The sequence below is a fragment of the Physella acuta genome, unplaced genomic scaffold (assembly GCF_028476545.2).
Source record: "Physella acuta isolate Inbredline_101_S28 unplaced genomic scaffold, ASM2847654v3 ptg000213l, whole genome shotgun sequence".
Classification (NCBI taxonomy): Eukaryota; Metazoa; Mollusca; class Gastropoda; family Physidae; genus Physella; species Physella acuta.
This window is the reverse complement of record NW_026731732.1, coordinates 476777-496345: the sequence shown is the minus strand read 5'-3', so window position 1 is coordinate 496345 and position 19569 is coordinate 476777. Positions and strand designations below refer to the sequence as shown.

At 40.0% G+C, this 19569-nt stretch overlaps 1 protein-coding gene across 1 annotated transcript in view; it reads right to left on the bottom strand.

Annotated features, from left to right (window-relative positions):
• The window catches only part of LOC131937560 (mucin-2), a 43418-nt gene that overhangs the window by 16189 nt on the left and 7660 nt on the right, over window positions 1–19569 (bottom strand). Inside the window, exons 8-12 of the mRNA XM_059295090.1 lie at window positions 19360–19499; window positions 18141–19133; window positions 17683–17942; window positions 17185–17336; window positions 16484–16606 (exon numbers count right to left, since the gene is read on the bottom strand). Coding sequence (XP_059151073.1) covers window positions 16484–16606; window positions 17185–17336; window positions 17683–17942; window positions 18141–19133; window positions 19360–19499 — 1668 coding nt within the window. The remainder of the gene's footprint in view (window positions 1–16483; window positions 16607–17184; window positions 17337–17682; window positions 17943–18140; window positions 19134–19359; window positions 19500–19569) is intronic.

Below are 19569 nucleotides of genomic sequence, written 5' to 3'. Positions count from 1 at the left end.
GGTTTAGGCGTGGTCCTGGTGGTGGTTTAGGTGTGGACAAGGTGGTGGTTTAGGTGTGGACCTGGTGGTGGTTTAGGTGTGGACCTGGTGGTGGTTTAGGTGTGGACAAGGTGGTGGTTTAGGTGTGGACCTGGTGGTGGTTTAGGTGTGGACCTGGTGGTGGTTTAGGTGTGGACCTGGTGGTGGTTTAGGTGTGGACAAGGTGGTGGTTTAGGTGTGGACCTGGTGGTGGTTTAGGTGTGGACAAGGTGGTGGTTTAGGTGTGGACAAGGTGGTGGTTTAGGTGTGGACCTGGTGGTGGTTTAGGTGTGGACAAGGTGGTGGTTTAGGTGTGGACCTGGTGGTGGTTTAGGTGTGGACAAGGTGGTGGTTAACGTGTGGACAAGGTGGTGGTTTAGGTGTGGACAAGGTGGTGGTTTAGGTGTGGACCTGGTGGTGGTTTAGGTGTGGACAAGGTGGTGGTTAACGTGTGGACAAGGTGGTGGTTTAGGTGTGGACCTGGTGGTGGTTTAGGTGTGGACCTGGTGGTGGTTTAGGTGTGGACCTGGTGGTGGTTTAGGTGTGGACCTGGTGGTGGTTTAGGTGTGGACAAGGTGGTGGTTTAGGTGTGGACAAGGTGGTGGTTTAGGTGTGGACCTGGTGGTGGTTTAGGTGTGGACCTGGTGGTGGTTTAGGTGTGGACAAGGTGGTGGTTTAGGTGTGGACAAGGTGGTGGTTTAGGTGTGGACCTGGTGGTGGTTTAGGTGTGGACAAGGTGGTGGTTAACGTGTGGACAAGGTGGTGGTTTAGGTGTGGACAAGGTGGTGGTTTAGGTGTGGACCTGGTGGTGGTTTAGGTGTGGACAAGGTGGTGGTTAACGTGTGGACAAGGTGGTGGTTTAGGTGTGGACCTGGTGGTGGTTTAGGTGTGGACAAGGTGGTGGTTTAGGTGTGGACCTGGTGGTGGTTTAGGTGTGGTCAAGGTGGTGGTTTAGGTGTGGACAAGGTGGTGGTTTAGGTGTGGACCTGGTGGTGGTTTAGGTGTGGACAAGGTGGTGGTTTACGTGTTGACAAGGTGGTGGTTTAGGTGTGGACAAGGTGGTGGTTTAGGTGTGGACCTGGTGGTGGTTTAGGTGTGGACAAGGTGGTGGTTAACGTGTGGACAAGGTGGTGGTTTAGGTGTGGACAAGGTGGTGGTTTAGGTGTGGACCTGGTGGTGGTTTAGGTGTGGACAAGGTGGTGGTTAACGTGTGGACAAGGTGGTGGTTTAGGTGTGGACCTGGTGGTGGTTTAGGTGTGGACAAGGTGGTGGTTTAGGTGTGGACCTGGTGGTGGTTTAGGTGTGGACAAGGTGGTGGTTAACGTGTTGACAAGGTGGTGGTTAAAGTATTGACAAGGTGGTGGTTTAGGTGTGGACAAGGTGGTGGTTTAGGTGTGGACCTGGTGGTGGTTTAGGTGTGGACAAGGTGGTGGTCTAGGTGTGGACCTGGTGGTGGTTTAGGTGTGGACAAGGTGGTGGTTTAGGTGTGGACAAGGTGGTGGTTTAGGTGTGGACAAGGTGGTGGTTTAGGTGTGGACCTGGTGGTGGTTTAGGTGTGGACCTGGTGGTGGTTTAGGTGTGGTCGTGGTGGTCGTTTAGGTGTGGACAAGGTGGTGGTTTAGGTGTGGACCTGGTGGTGGTTTAGGTGTGGACAAGGTGGTGGTTTAGGTGTGGACCTGGTGGTGGTTTAGGTGTGGACCTGGTGGTGGTTTAGGTGTGGTCGTGGTGGTCGTTTAGGTGTGGACAAGGTGGTGGTTTAGGTGTGGACCTGGTGGTGGTTTAGGTGTGGACAAGGTGGTGGTTTAGGTGTGGACAAGGTGGTGGTTTAGGTGTGGACCTGGTGGTGGTTTAGGTGTGGACAAGGTGGTGGTTTAGGTGTGGACCTGGTGGTGGTTTAGGTGTGGACAAGGTGGTGGTTTAGGTGTGGACAAGATGGTGGTTTAGGTGTGGACCTGGTGGTGGTTTAGGTGTGGACAAGGTGGTGGTTTAGGTGTGGACAAGGTGGTGGTTAACGTGTTGACAAGGTGGTGGTTTAGGTGTGGACAAGATGGTGGTTTAGGTGTGGACCTGGTGGTGGTTTAGGTGTGGACAAGGTGGTGGTTTAGGTGTGGACAAGGTGGTGGTTTAGGTGTGGACCTGGTGGTGGTTTAGGTGTGGACAAGGTGGTGGTTTAGGTGTGGACAAGGTGGTGGTTTAGGTGTGGTCCTGGTGGTGGTTTAGGTGTGGACAAGGTGGTGGTTTAGGTGTGGACCTGGTGGTGGTTTAGGTGTGGACAAGGTGGTGGTTTAGGTGTGGACCTGGTGGTGGTTTAGGTGTGGACAAGGTGGTGGTTTAGGTGTGGACCTGGTGGTGGTTTAGGTGTGGACAAGGTGGTGGTTTAGGTGTGGACAAGGTGGTGGTTTAGGTGTGGACAAGGTGGTGGTTTAGGTGTGGACCTGGTGGTGGTTTAGGTGTGGACAAGGTGGTGGTTTAGGTGTGGACCTGGTGGTGGTTTAGGTGTGGACAAGGTGGTGGTTTAGGTGTGGACAAGGTGGTGGTTTAGGTGTGGACAAGATGGTGGTTTAGTGTGGACCTGGTGGTGGTTTAGGTGTGGACAAGGTGGTGGTTTAGGTGTGGACAAGGTGGTGGTTAACGTGTTGACAAGGTGGTGGTTTAGGTGTGGACATGGTGGTGGTTTAGGTGTGGACAAGGTGGTGGTTTAGGTGTGGACAAGGTGGTGGTTTAGGTGTGGACAAGGTGGTGGTTTAGGTGTGGTCCTGGTGGTGGTTTAGGTGTGGACAAGGTGGTGGTTTAGGTGTGGACCTGGTGGTGGTTTAGGTGTGGACAAGGTGGTGGTTTAGGTGTGGACCTGGTGGTGGTTTAGGTGTGGACAAGGTGGTGGTTTAGGTGTGGACAAGGTGGTGGTTTAGGTGTGGACAAGATGGTGGTTTAGGTGTGGACCTGGTGGTGGTTTAGGTGTGGACCTGGTGGTGGTTTAGGTGTGGACAAGGTGGTGGTTAACGTGTTGACAAGGTGGTGGTTTAGGTGTGGACAAGGTGGTGGTTTAGGTGTGGACCTGGTGGTGGTTTAGGTGTGGACAAGGTGGTGGTTAACGTGTGGACAAGGTGGTGGTTTAGGTGTGGACAAGGTGGTGGTTTAGGTGTGGACCTGGTGGTGGTTTAGGTGTGGACAAGGTGGTGGTTAACGTGTTGACAAGGTGGTGGTTAAAGTGTTGACAAGGTGGTGGTTTAGGTGTGGACAAGGTGGTGGTTTAGGTGTGGACCTGGTGGTGGTTTAGGTGTGGACACGGTGGTGGTCTAGGTGTGGACCTGGTGGTGGTTTAGGTGTGGACAAGGTGGTGGTTTAGGTGTGGACCTGGTGGTGGTTTAGGTGTGGACCTGGTGGTGGTTTAGGTGTGGACCTGGTGGTGGTTTAGGTGTGGACAAGGTGGTGGTTTAGGTGTGGTCGTGGTGGTGGTTTAGGTGTGGACAAGGTGGTGGTTTAGGTGTGGACCTGGTGGTGGTTTAGGTGTGGACCTGGTGGTGGTTTAGGTGTGGACCTGGTGGTGGTTTAGGTGTGGACCTGGTGGTGGTTTAGGTGTGGACCTGGTGGTGGTTTAGGTGTGGACCTGGTGGTGGTTTAGGTGTGGACAAGGTGGTGGTTTAGGTGTGGTCGTAATTTGTAATGTTACAATATGCACGTAATAAAGATGATGACAGACAGGAGCTGCACGCGGATGTGAGCCAACTAGTTGCCTTTGATATAGGCAATTAATCATGGCGTAACAAAACCAAATTAACCAAGATATCTGGTTTGAACAAAATAAAATTTATAACTTGTTATTAATACTGGAATTAATGCTCTAAAAATAACTTTAAACAATGTCAGCAATCTGAATGTCGTTTAACATGGGCCTTTTTTCGTTCTTTATTTTTAGTGTAGTTAAAAGCTTTATAAGAGTTAAATTTGTTTTATTTTCTGCTTTTTTTTTTTACTTTGAAAGTGTAAACATGTAATAGCCGATATTTAATTTAAAAAAAAAAACACAGCACATTGTAAAAATTATTAACGCCAGATAAATTATTTGCGATAATACCCAACTTAGTAACAAATAGTTGAACAAAAATGAACAGGCTCACAGCAGCAAGGGAACTTTTTCCACTAAAAAACGAACTTTCAAAACATTCTTGCACTGACAAGCCTGAGCTCACTTATCATCAGGCTTTAGTCTCACTTTTTATAACAAACACTTTATTTGTAAATAATATTTTACAACTAATAATGTACATGTGATAGAAAACAGCATTATCTTCGGTGCTAGACCTCCGCTAAACGTGGAAATATATCGGTTCTGTAGCAGGGGTGATCGCGATTTTACCCTTGAGATATAATGATATAACAAGAAGCAAATCAAAGTTGTTTTCTTTTTTTTAAATCAATAGAAATTTGGATGCTGAACTACTTTAAAAACATTTTGTTAAGACCATTTGCAATTAAACACTGTAATGCAAAATATTAAATTGAGGCAAATCATTTCAAAACTTTCATACTACATAGATATAAACCTTTCTGGTTTAAACGATTCAGTGATTTGTGGACTATGGAATACGGTTGTAAGTAGTCTGTAAAAATTATTGGTGGACTATAAAAATAGTTGCTCGATTGTATTTTTCGTATAGAAAAAGAAATTAATTGTTGAGTGAGAATCAAGTATAAGAAACACGATAATTTAATGAAGATGCCCTTATCGTTGTGAATATTCCATCACAAAAACAGCGAAATTACAATCAGCTATGGAAGTGTACGAAGCAATAGCCTACCGATTTTTTTTTACCTGCTCCAGCACGCAAAGTTCAGGAGAAAGGGGTGGGTCAGGGCGACCTGAATTGTCATTTCTAATTCAAACCGTGTGCTCGCAAGATTTTCTTTCAACCCAACAGGTAAAGTTTTAAGATAAATGTATTTAACGATTTGAGTTGGTGATACATCAGAAGTTAATGAGTTGTTTGGGGATAAATATACCCACCGCCTGAGTTAGCAGATAGATTGGTAATTCAACATAAGTTAGTAAATAGACTGGTTATAACTTTAGTGAGTCACTTCTATGATAAAAAGTCAAGCTAGCGTTAACTGCACGGCTTACACAGAAATAATGATAATTAGATGCAATGATTGCAAATAATTAGCTAAATGGCAAGGCAGGAATATTGTGCCGCCCAGTCCCTCAACGCCGAGTCTAGTACACTTGTAGTTATGTTCCAAGTGACAAGTATCAACATTAGTTGGCCAATATGTCATTTGTTGTGTTACAACTTTTACATTAGCCACACTATCCAATGTTGTGTTACAACAGTTACATTAGCCACACTATCCAATGTTGTGTTACAACAGTTACATTAGCCACACTATCCAATGTTGTGTTACAACAGTTACATTAGCCACACTATCCAATGTTGTGTTACAACAGTTACATTAGCCACACTATCCAATGTTGTGTTACAACAGTTACATTAGCCACACTATCCAATGTTGTGTTACAACAGTTACATTAGCCACACTATCCCATGTTGTGTTACAACAGTTACATTAGCCACACTATCCAATGTTGTGTTACAACAGTTACATTAGCCACACTATCCAATGTTGTGTTACAACAGTTACATTAGCCACACTATCCAATGTTGTGTTACAACAGTTACATTAGCCACACTATCCAATGTTGTGTTACAACAGTTACATTAGCCACACTATCCAATGTTGTGTTACAACAGTTACATTAGCCACACTATCCAATGTTGTGTTACAACAGTTACATTAGCCACACTATCCAATGTTGTGTTACAACAGTTACATTAGCCACACTATCCAATGTTGTGTTACAACAGTTACATTAGCCACACTATCCAATGTTGTGTTACAACAGTTACATTAGCCACACTATCCAATGTTGTGTTACAACAGTTACATTAGCCACACTATCCAATGTTGTGTTACAACAGTTACATTAGCCACACTATCCAATGTTGTGTTACAACAGTTACATTAGCCACACTATCCAATGTTGTGTTACAACAGTTACATTAGCCACACTATCCAATGCTGTGTTACAACAGTTACATTAGCCACACTATCCAATGTTGTGTTACAACAGTTACATTAGCCACACTATCCAATGTTGTGTTACAACAGTTACATTAGCCACACTATCCAATGTTGTGTTACAACAGTTACATTAGCAACACTATCCAATGTTGTGTTACAACAGTTACATTAGCCACACTATCCAATGTTGTGTTACAACAGTTACATTAGCCACACTATCCAATGTTGTGTTACAACAGTTACATTAGCCACACTATCCAATGTTGTGTTACAACAGTTACATTAGCCACACTATCCAATGTTGTGTTACAACAGTTACATTAGCCACACTATCCAATGTTGTGTTACAACAGTTACATTAGCCACACTATCCAATGTTGTGTTACAACAGTTACATTAGCCACACTATCCAATGTTGTGTTACAACAGTTACATTAGCCACACTATCCAATGTTGTGTTACAACAGTTACATTAGCCACACTATCCAATGTTGTGTTACAACAGTTACATTAGCCACACTATCCAATGTTGTGTTACAACAGTTACATTAGCCACACTATCCAATGTTGTGTTACAACAGTTACATTAGCCACACTATCCAATGTTGTGTTACAACAGTTACATTAGCCACACTATCCAATGTTGTGTTACAACAGTTACATTAGCCACACTATCCAATGCTGTGTTACAACAGTTACATTAGCCACACTATCCAATGTTGTGTTACAACAGTTACATTAGCCACACTATCCAATGTTGTGTTACAACAGTTACATTAGCCACACTATCCAATGTTGTGTTACAACAGTTACATTAGCAACACTATCCAATGTTGTGTTACAACAGTTACATTAGCCACACTATCCAATGTTGTGTTACAACAGTTACATTAGCCACACTATCCAATGTTGTGTTACAACAGTTACATTAGCCACACTATCCAATGTTGTGTTACAACAGTTACATTAGCCACACTATCCAATGTTGTGTTACAACTTTTACATTAGCCACACTATCCAATGTTGTGTTACAACAGTTACATTAGCCACACTATCCAATGTTGTGTTACAACAGTTACATTAGCCACACTATCCAATGTTGTGTTACAACAGTTACATTAGCCACACAGCCATTGTTGTGTTACAACTTTCAGTGACATTAGCCACACAGTACACGTTTGTGTTACAACTTTCAGTGATAGTGTGCATGACTGAATCTAGAAAAGTCAAGTTAAAACTGACAAAAACAATAAAAACGACCCAAATAATAAATAAATGAGAGCACAAAGACAAGTAATCAATTATGGTCAAGCCCGACTGCCAGACTACACACAGACAAACAAACTAGACTGATGGGTTCTGGCAACTCTCCCAGATGACAGCCTTTTATCAATGTGATTTAAGGTGAGACCTGGGAGGATCAAAGGTAATCAGAGGGTTCAATGGCCGGTATGGGTGGGAGCCGGGGAACACAATACAGGTGTATTCATGGCGCTTGACAACGTGTGTGGGATGAGAGGGACGTGGTTGTGTGACAGGTGTTGTAGGGTGTGGTTGTGTGACAGGTGTTGTAGGGTGTGGTTGTGTGACAGGTGTTGTAGGGTGTGGTTGTGTGACAGGTGTTGTAGGATATGGTTGTATGACAGGTGTTGTAGGATGTGGTTGTGTGACAGGTGTTGTAGGATGTGGTTGTGTGACATGTGTTGTATGATAAGGTTGTGTGACAGGTGTTGTAGGATGTGGTTGTGTGACAGGTGTTGTAGGATGTGGTTGTGTGACACATGTTGTAGGATGTGGTTGTGTGACAGGTGTTGTAGGATGTGGTTGTGTGACACATGTTGTATGATAAGGTTGTGTGACAGGTGTTGTAGGATGTGGTTGTGTGACACATGTTGTAGGATGTGGTTGTGTGACAGGTGTTGTAGGATGTGGATGTGTGACAGGTGTTGTAGGATGTGGTTGTGTGACAGGTGTTGTAGGATGTGGTTGTGTGACACATGTTGTAGGGTGTGGTTGTGTGACACATGTTGTAGGATGTGGTTGTGTGACAGGTGTTGTAGGATGTGGTTGTGTGACATATGTTGTAGGATGTGGTTGTGTGACAGGTGTTATAGGATGTGGTTGAGTGACAGGTGTTGTAGGATGTGGTTGTGTGACATATGTTGTAGGATGTGGTTGTGTGACAGGTGTTGTAGGATGTGGTTGTGTGACAGGTGTTGTAGGATGTGGATGTGTGACAGGTGTTGTAGGATGTGGTTGTGTGACACATGTTGTAGGATGTGGTTGTGTGACATATGTTGTAGGATGTGGTTGTGTGACACATGTTGTATGATAAGGTTGTGTGACAGGTGTTGTAGGATGTGGATGTGTGACACATGTTGTAGGGTGTGGTTGTGTGACACATGTTGTAGGATGTGGTTGTGTGACAGGTGTTGTAGGATGTGGTTGTGTGACACATGTTGTAGGATGTGGTTGTGTGACAGGTGTTGTAGGATGTGGTTGTGTGACATATGTTGTAGGATGTGGTTGTGTGACAGGTGTTATAGGATGTGGTTGAGTGACAGGTGTTGTAGGATGTGGTTGTGTGACATATGTTGTAGGATGTGGTTGTGTGACAGGTGTTGTAGGATGTGGTTGTGTGACACATGTTGTAGGATGTGGTTGTGTGACAGGTGTTGTATGATAAGGTTGTGTGACAGGTGTTGTAGGATGTGGTTGTGTAACAGGTGTTGTAGGATGTGGTTGTGTGACACATGTTGTAGGATGTGGTTGTGTGACAGGTGTTGTAGGATGTGGTTGTGTGACACATGTTATATGATAAGGTTGTGTGACAGGTGTTGTAGGATGTGGTTGTGTGACACATGTTGTAGGGTGTGGTTGTGTGACACATGTTGTAGGATGTGGTTGTGTGACAGGTGTTGTAGGATGTGGTTGTGTGACAGGTGTGGTAGGATGTGGTTGTGTGACAAATGATGTTAGGTGTGGATGCATAAAAAAAAACAGTTTCGTCTGTTCGAGTCGTGAAAATTAAATTGGCTTACAAACAAAACAAAACTAACTATTTAACGAACAACTAGGAAATGTTACATGCATCAATGAACAAGATAACTCTGAAAGTGATTTGATGATTCATAACATGGCATGTGATCTCTGATCGTATGTGTATTCACACTGCAAGGGTTAGTCCAGTGATGTAACTCAAAGTTATAAATACCTTCGGTGAATGGAGTCAACAGGAAGTGAGAAAAGGAAAAATTATTGTAAACTGTAATTATTCTAATACAGCTCATTGGATGAGGGGGGGGGGGGGTGTCCTTCAGGAGCAAAGAAAGAAAAACATTGATCGATACTGGCACCGACCGGACAATGTCATGAATTATTTATAGAAAAGTAAAATTATGACATTGTTTTTGTTGTCACGATACACACGGGTTGGCCCTGCTGTTTGAAACTGTGTGACCGTATTGTCACGATACACACGGGTTGGCCCTACTGTTTGAAACTGTGTGACCGTATTGTCACGATACAAACGGGTTGGTCCTAATGTTTGAAACTGTGTGACCGTATTGCCACGATGCAAACGGGTTGGCCCTAATGTTTGAAACTGTGTGACCGTATTGTCACGATACAAACGGGTTGGCCCTACTGTTTGAAACTGTGTGACCGTATTGCCACGATGCAAACGGGTTGGCCCTAATGTTTGAAACTGTGTGACCGTATTGTCACGATACAAACGGGAACGGTGTGACTTCATTTCATAGAGACGGTGGCGAGGCGAGGTTTTCTGTCACCAGTGGTCAGACTCTAGGCACGCCATTTCGTCATTCGTGTAAAGACCAGAGGTTTCTAAGGGAGTTACCGCTGAAATCTTAACAAGAAAATAATGTAGAAAGTCGTAGCTTTAACACTGGTTGAAAAAAATGTCGACGCCTTGTTACGATCAAGAATTTAAAAAAAAATATATAGTAAATTTAACAGCCCTTGCAATTATAATTCAGAAGCGTGTCAGAAATATCCATCTCCAAATAGGACTTGCATACTGCGATCCAAAAATTATGCTGGTGACGATTTCCCCCCCTTCATGATTGAGAAACAAAATCGATCCTTTGATTCAACTGAGTTGTAATCAGTTTAATCATGATTAATCCGGTACAGTGTATGTTGCCTTGGTGCGGAAATACGGGTAGTTCTAAAAATAAAAACCTGTTAAGTTGGCGAAGAGCTAGTGGCGGGAGGGTGGATGGTAAAAAGTGGCGACGTATCATCGTTCTATGATTCAGCCGCATGACGCAGCACGCATCTGGTTATGGTTAACTATTGCAAGGGTTATGCGTGCACTCTCGGCTTGAAATTATTTCTTCACTTCACAGGGAACTGAGCAGACACAAAAACTAGAGATAACGAAATATAGAGCGACCTTTTTTAAAGAACGGGAACAAAGCAAACGAATCGTCTAATTATAAAGATAAGAAGCATTAAAAAAAACTATAACAATAGGTTGCTGAAAACAAAATTTAGGATAAAATTTAAAAAAAAAGAAACGAATTCAAAATAATGCTATTAAGTATAGAAGTTGACGTGATTCGCGCTAGGGAATATGAAGGGAAATATCAGGTAACGTCATAATGTAATGTCAGGTATTGTGATGGGATGTCAGGTAACGTATAATAAAATGTCAGGTATTGTGATGGGATAATGTCAGGTAACGTATAATAAAATGTCAGGTATTGTGATGGGGAGATGACAGATATTGTGATGAAAAAATTCTGGTAATACATGGGGAAAAGTAATGCGCTGGGGCAATACTAAGTTATTCGATGGGGAATGTCAGGTAATGCTAATGCCTACTATACCACAAAACGTAACAAACTATACTTAGATCTATTGCAAGATTTTTTGTTAAATTTTGTTAAAGTTGTCTTAGTTAAATTCGTGAAATTATAACCGACGACTTATATTTTCATTAATAAACCTGATCATAGACCTACTTAGGTGAATCTGTCAACAAGCATGAGGCTGTCAAAGTTTGGTTGAAACCTGTCACTCATGGAGACATAAGATTAGATTGTCTCTAGTAGTTCCTGTGGCTGCGCCAAGTCTTTGCTTGTGGTTGGATAACCCAAATTGTTTCATTAGTTCGGTGACAAAAACTGAACGTTTGTTACATAAACATTGTTACATCAACATCTGCAGCTTTAAGCTATGTCATATAATCTTGTTATATAAACTGGCGGGCATAGAACCACATACATGATTATAGGGAAAGTACGGGCATAGAACCACATATATGATTATATGAACTGTACGGGCATAAAACCACATACATGATTATAGGGAAAGTACGGGCATAGAACCACATACATGATTATCCGGAAGGTACGGGCATAGAACCACATACATGATTATAAGAACTATACGGGCATAGAACCACATACAAGATTATAGGGAAGGTACGGGCATAGAACCACATACATGATTATAGGAACTGTACGGGCATAGAACCACATACATGATTATAAGAACTGTACGGGCATAGAACCACATACAAGATTATAGGGACTGTACGGGCATAGAACCACATACATGATTATAAGAACTGTACGGGCATAGAACCACATACATGATTATAGGATCTGTACGGGCATAGAACCACATACAAGATTATAGGGAAAGTACGGGCATAGAACCACATACATGATTATAGGGAAAGTACGGGCATAGAACCACATACATGATTATAGGGAAAGTACGGGCATAGAACCACATACATGATTATAAGAACTGTACGGGCATAGAACCACATACATGATTATAGGGAAAGTACGGGCATAGAACCACATACATGATTATAGGGAAAGTACGGGCATAGAACCACATACATGATTATAAGAACTGTACGGGCATAGAACCACATACATGATTATAGGGAAAGTACGGGCATAGAACCACATACATGATTATAGGGAAAGTACGGGCCACGCAATTATTTAAAAAATGTGCGGACGTGTAATCAAATAAGAAATGCAGGGGTATGAAACCAACTGCGCTAAAATAGTCGTGGTGTCTCGCTATAGAGCTACATTTTTGTAGGTAAATAATCCATCTACTCCCAGTACACCAAATAAACTGCTTTTGAAAACCAAACTAGAAAATAACTACTGAAACAGTGACATGGTACACAAACCACGTTTCTGGACAAAAGCGGAGAGCATTTCAATCCTTTTTGTGTGCTAGACCAGCTCAAGTAAATGCCACCCCCCCCCCCCCCAACACACAGACCCACCCCGCCCGTTTTAGAATATTTCAACAAGATCACAAGATGGGTTCAAGCCGATTCTAATCAGCCAGTCTCCCAATTAGTGTCTTGAAGTTTTTAATGTCTCGTTTTAAACATCGGAGAACGAGAAGCAATTTTAATAATGTCGTTTAATAAAGCTATAGAAAGATTAGAAACTAATTAGGGTCTAGCATTTATCTTACTGTTTACAAAAGAATTTACACAAAATCTAATGGCAAAAACTGTGCTCTACATCGAAATGGGCAAATATTTATTCATCATGCTGGTGATAAAAATCTCCTTGGATGTGTTTAAACGTCAGAATATTTGTTTAAAATCTGTAAAATGATCAAATTTATAATTGGGCTAATGAAAATTAGGACATCCGTTGAAAAAATTCTTCGGGTCGAATGCAACAGTATCTGCGTAGCCAGAAATAGATAGTAGTAATGGGGTATTGAAAATAGTTTCATTTCACGAACTGAAGAACGCGTTTATCAGGAGAAGGATCAGAGAGACGAAAGACATTCAAGTTGTCATTAACCGTTTTCTTCTATTCACAACAGTTTTACGTATTGGCTTGGAAATGAACATTTTAAATTCCACTAGTTTATCAGGAGCGGATTTGTTTTTTTTTTAAAACTTTACTGAAACAACCAAGGCGGTGCTGTGTGCTAATTTAATAGATCTCTAAATGACAATATTGATATTTGCAAAGGATCGATTTTTTTTCGATGAATCCAACTCCCATACACAAAAAGTAAATCTAGAGTAAAGTACACTCTATGGACACCTAAATGCGCTAACATACTTCAAGTTAAAGATGATCGTTGCGTTAAAGTCTTTATTAAGCTATGTGAACAGTTATAATAGATCTGAATACAAACTTCACATGTAAGTTTATATATAATAGATTATATATATATATATATATATATATATATATATATATATATATATATATATATATATATATATATATATATATAAATATAGCTTTATAGGGGTGGCGAAATTTGCATGACGGTCTTATAAGCCAGAAAATCTGTCTGCTCTACTTTGTAACAGGAGAGTTTCCATATTTAAGAAAAATGAAAGGATAAAAATTAAATACAAAGTACATGAACATAGGTCTATAAATATTATACATTTCCACATATCACTATCAAAGAAATATGAAGGGATAGTAATTCAATACAAAGTATCCGAACATAGGCCTACAGAACTAATTACCTTTGGACATGTCTTCATTTTAGAAAGAAACAGCAGGAGACAACAGAACGAATACAAACACGGATTTCAATCATTTAAAGCATATTTTTCACCTAACCAAAACTATCACATACAATATAGCCTACGTTACCCCCCCCCCACCCTGGGGGATGCGGAGGGTGAGTCACCTCCGGTGACCTTGTGACGTAATCAGTGACCTTGTGACGTAATTAGTGACCTAGTTACGTAATTTTAATGTGTTTTTTAATTAGTTTTAATGAGTTTTTAAAATTTTAATTAATTTTTTATTAACGAGTTACGTAATTTGATTATTTGTTTACTTTTTTAATTGTTTAATTTGTTTGTTTACTTATTACGTCACAAGGTCACCGGTGGTGACCCACCCTCACCCTCCGCATCCCCCAGGTGGGGGAGTATTTTACTATATCTCGTTGTCCCAGGCTCACCATTCACCTCCCCCAGGCGGGGGAGTATTTTACTATATGTCGGTGTACCTCACCCTCCCCCAGGGAGTATTTTACTATATGTCGTTGTCCCAGGCTGCGGCAGGCTGCGCCTGGTGGTGGGAGTATTTTGCTATATGTCATTGTCCCGCTGCACCCCCCAGGCGGGGAGTATTTTCCTATATAGCCTTTGTTCACCCTCACCCTCCCCCATACTAATCAAAAGGGACCTAATATATTACTCAAGTGTATCACAATACCTCCCCACCCTCTCCCAACACAAGTGGTTGGTTAACATTCACCATTAGAAAGTGTACCACAATACCTCCTCACCCCCTCCCAACACAAGTGGTTGGTTAACATGCACTACCAAGTGTATCACAATACCTCCCCACCCTCTCCCAGCACAGGTGGTTGGTTAACATTCACCATTAGAAAGTGTACCACAATACCTCCTCACCCCCTCCCAACACAGCAGGGTTGGTGAACATGCACTACCAAGTGTACCACAATACCTCCCCACTCCCTCCCAACACAGCAGGGTTGGTGAACATGCACTACCAAGTGGACCACAATACCTCCCCACCCCCTCCCAACACAAGTGGTTGGTTAACATGCACTACCAAGTGTACCACAATACCTCCCCACCCCCTCCCAACACAAGTGGTTGGTTAACATGCACTATCAAGTGTACCACAATACCTCCTCCCACAGCATATCCTACTCCCCTTTGAATGATTTATATATATTAATTCTAATACATGCCAAGATTGATTTGGTTTAATTAGGTTTGTGTTGAAAAACTAGGATTAGGCCTACTGTGAAAAAAACAAGGGGCTAAAGAAAGTGTTTTTCTCAGGGAAAATTAAAAAAAAAAAACTTTTTTCAATAGATAGACAGAAAACGCTACTAAATTTTATGTTATTCCATACTCAGACTTGCATGTAAAGAATCACTTCTGAAGCTCCACTAAAACCTGCAAATAGTTACTACTGGACTCTAAACTTGATTCATTAAAGATAACACTAGACCTCACATTCATGCTCTCTAAAAATGATTAGTTTATATTGGCGAGAGACATGGAGGGATTGATTAAGAAAGTGAAACAATTTCAATAGATGCCTCACATACGCTGCTTTTAGTGACTTTAAAAAGTGTCCTTAATAACAGGCTAAGTAGAGTCAGCCCTGTACTGAGGCCAAGGCAACATTTGTTCAGCCAACACAAAGCATTCCACCCATTTATTTACCCTACCATTAGGCATACACATCCATACAGCATGATGTATTAATGTGGAATGTTGCAAGGGATTTTAAACAGTGTATAAAAAAAAGACTATTAAAAACAACACATACAGATCAGTAGGGAGTTACATCTTGAAATCTGTACATGAAAAAAATGTAGAAAGTTGTAGCTTTAACACTGGTTTAAAAAAACCACACCTTGTTAACTATCAAGAATTTGAAACAGTGTGTAAAAGAAGACTTTATTAAAAACTACATATACAGATCAGTATCTTATAGAATTAGCAGAATAAGGCTAATTAAAGTATACGAGCTGACCCGCGACGTAGCATACGCCGCTATCCTGTTGTTTTATTTTCTACTTATCAGCAATTCATAATTGCCCAGTGACAACAGCCGTTTACAGACGACAATGCATAAATTGTTACCTCCCCTTTGTTTCACAAAATTTTAAAAACTAAATTATATGCCCCTAATAGCCGTGACTAATTCAACCCTGCTCTAAGTGTGTAAACATTTGTCGGGAGCCGAAGCTCACCAAACTGATGGGGTGGTGGCGATATGAAGAGGATTATTTATATAGATTGTTAAAACAACTAATGAAAGTTTGTAAATAATTGAAAATGATGTTAGGTTTTTTTGTATGAATATCATTACCAAAGGAGAATGTAAAAAAGTACACAACCTAAGCAAAGTGCTTAAAAGCTAAACTGTTTTTTTTACAGAGTAGTACCCACTTGCCAATCTTCTTGCTCAGAAAAATGGTAAGTAGAGGTGGTCTGACGTCAAACCTATGATAGTCAGCCACAGGTGATGTCTGTCACATTCAGTGACAAGACAAACATAGGGTGTTACACTGATGGTAAGTGGTGTTAGGTGTTTATACTGTAAGAGAATTAGTTCTATTGTAGTCCATAGGTTTAGACTAAACTTACATGTCACATGACCTGTGAGTTAAGATATCACATGACATATGGGTTAAAATAACTAATTGACACATTGGTAACTCTATTTTAATTAGCATTTACTTTTTTTTTCTTTTTTTCTAATGTGCCAAGAATTAAAAATAGACGTTTATCTCTCTTTATGTTTTTTCTTATGTCCTAAAATTAAGGATAAGATATTACCGTACAATATTTTTTTCTCATGTGCAAAGAATTAAAGAAAAGATTTCTAAATTTACTTACAGTAACCAACCAAAGCAACCCCTGGGTCATCAACATCCACTTTGTAGCTGTTGCGGATTGATGTAAAAGCTTCAGACATTGGGTCCCAGTCACTCATAGTGGATTTCTGTTCTTTGTCATCAGCTATTCAAGAAAGATTTTTTAAACCAAAATTTAAAATGTTCTCATATTTCTTATTTTAAAAATATTTGAAACTAGTAAGTTTTCCTATACAATAGACTTTTTATTTTAAAATCAGTACATTTTTTAATTTATAGACCTCTACCTTGCACATTCACATTATAAATATAAAAAAAACTATGCTCTAAAACTAGGACTTGGCAATTAGCCATTTCCACATTTTCTTATAGCTATGTAAAAGCTTAATACTTCAACCCAAGACCCAAAACAAAAAACACCAACAAATGCTAGTCCAAAATCTAATTTTCAAGAACTGCTATCAGCATTGACAGCTATGGAAACAAAAATTAGTCCAACAATCCCCCTCCCCCATGTTGTACAATGACTAAAAATATTTATTCTAGACAAAATGTTTCAAATTAAAAAACTGAACCTTGGCAAAGGCTGGACAAACCATCTAACCTTAACCTAACCTCACATTTTAAAAAATGTATCAAGGGTTACTTTATTTATAAAACTAGTTGCATTCGACACAGGAAGTTACAGAGAAATCTTTGTAATGTGAGCTGCTGGGCTTATACCTGTGTTGGAGTTTGCTGTCTCTGTAACAATGTCAGCAATGCTTAAAGATGCCAAGCCCAGGCTAACCAGTTCATGGTTCAAACAAACTTCATTTTCCCCACTTCGGTCAAGGAGGTAAACAGGAAGTGGCTCAAATTGGAAGTTGGTGAAGCTTCAGGGAGAAAACAGAGCAAAAATGGGGGTTACAGTTAAAAAATATCATGCATTCTTTTGTAGCCATTTGATTTTGTTTTATGTAGAGACAAAAATGAGTAAATAATTTTCTAATATGTTTATAGAATAAGTTTAGTTTAGGCTTAAGTGTAATCTTTAAGCTTAATCAGTATTTTAAAATTAGTTCAAACAACTAGCCAAATAGATGGATAAAGCAAACTATTAAAGAAAAATGTTATTATTTCAAGTCAAACAGGTTAACTTGACTTGTAACTTATAAATTACAACAATAAATTTGTTTAAAATTTTTTTTTACTTAGGTTAAAATAAAGTGAGAAACCTACTTGTTGACCTTATGAAAACAGGACTCTGAACCAATGGCATAGATAACTCTGTCATAGTCCAAAAGAGATTTGAATTTTGTAACAGCTTCAGGTGGCCAAATAACAGGGACTGTGGTGTCTGATGATTTGTGTGGCTTCACATTTGACAGTGTACACCAAGTACAGAGTGGACGGAATTTCTTTAGCTCGACTGGAATAGGATAAAGATGGCGCCGTTGGATCCACTCAAAGTCCCCATAATCTATGAAGAAGACTAGGATCTGAGGAGGGAAAGTAACACACGTTAAAGAAATTAAATCATCTTGATAATTTATCTACATTTTTACAGATTACGTGATTTAAGAAAATAAAAGCAGGAAGGTTGAGAAAGACACAGAAGATGTGAATTTACAAAAGATTAATTTACAAACAAAGGATGAATATACCAACAATATTTATAATCTCATCGAACAGCTCACCTTTTCCCCCATAGAAATGTTGTCAGTTTTTTGTGTCTTGTTTTCTAAAACTAGACATCTGTAAAAATTGTTGTCTTCTGGATGCATACCACAACAAAGTGAATTTTTGTTTGGGTGGAAAGACATGGAGAGTTTTATTAGTTCTATTTTAGACAGTTCTTCAAAGATGATCTGAAGCTCAAGCTGTAGTTGTTCTAATGTTTTCCCACTTTCTTCTTCAACCATGTGGACAAAAAAACAACCAGGGGAGATAACTGTACTTATCATGACTGGAAGTTCAATGCATTCTTGCAAGGTGATGTCCTCAGAATCTATACTACTGTTATTCAAATCATTTCCTTGAACATCTTTTGCTTTTTTCATCATTGCAAGTCCTCGGGAAATTAATTTTTTATTTACTTCAATGGATTCTGTATAACGCTTTGTGTAAGAGGATTCTGTTGAAAATTGAAGATTATCTGGCATGTTTATATTTGGTTTATTAAATGACTTTTCTGGCACTTTTCGGGTAAGTAAATTAGATAAATTTTCTGACATTTGGAGCTCTATATTTTTCTTCTTTATCCTCTCCAAGCAAGATGGAAATAAAGCTTTAGGCAACTTTGGTGAAAGAACTGGTGTTGTTTCAGTTGTATTATATTTTGTGGTTGGCTCTAAATAATTTAGTGAAGTTTCCAAGTTAATGTTTCCAGAAATAAGAGAAGACTTTTGTTCAGGATATAAAATATTTTTCATTGTTTGAATTTGATCCTCTAGCTCAATAGGTTTGGCTACATTATTCTGAATGAGAATGTGGGAAAGATTCTTAGAAGATGTCAGCTTGTCTCTACCATCACGCCGGACTATGACATCTATTATATGTGGAAATTTGCTGTCTGTTTCATCTTTATTGGCATAAGCAATACGTATTTGTACTCTGTGGTTCTCTATGTACTGCTGAAAAAGAAGCATTGCTTCTTCTGGCCACAAACTCTCTTTGTTCTTAGGGCTTGACTGTAACAGAGTAGTGGAGAAATGGTTTAACAAACTCCATATTTTATAATGTTATAATTGTGTAATTAGCTAAATGTTAATAATGGCTAATATTATAATAGCTAATATTAATAAAAGAAAATGTTGACAATTTTTAAGTAAACAGTAACAATTACAAGCTGTATACAATTTTCAACTATTGTATTAATGTAAGAGAGAACAACAGTAAGTTAGATATAGGACTCACTCCTGCCAAAGCACAGTGTAAAGCTTGAGCTGGGTAATGAGCAAGGCACAAAGGTAATTTACAGATCTCTGATACTGTAACTGTTTGTACATTGCCATAATCTAGGTAGAACACCTTCACCATCAACTGGCCATCTTTTTCTTCATGAAGACAATTTTTTAAAAATATGTAATTAAAACAGAATATAATTAACAGGAAGGAAATCAAATC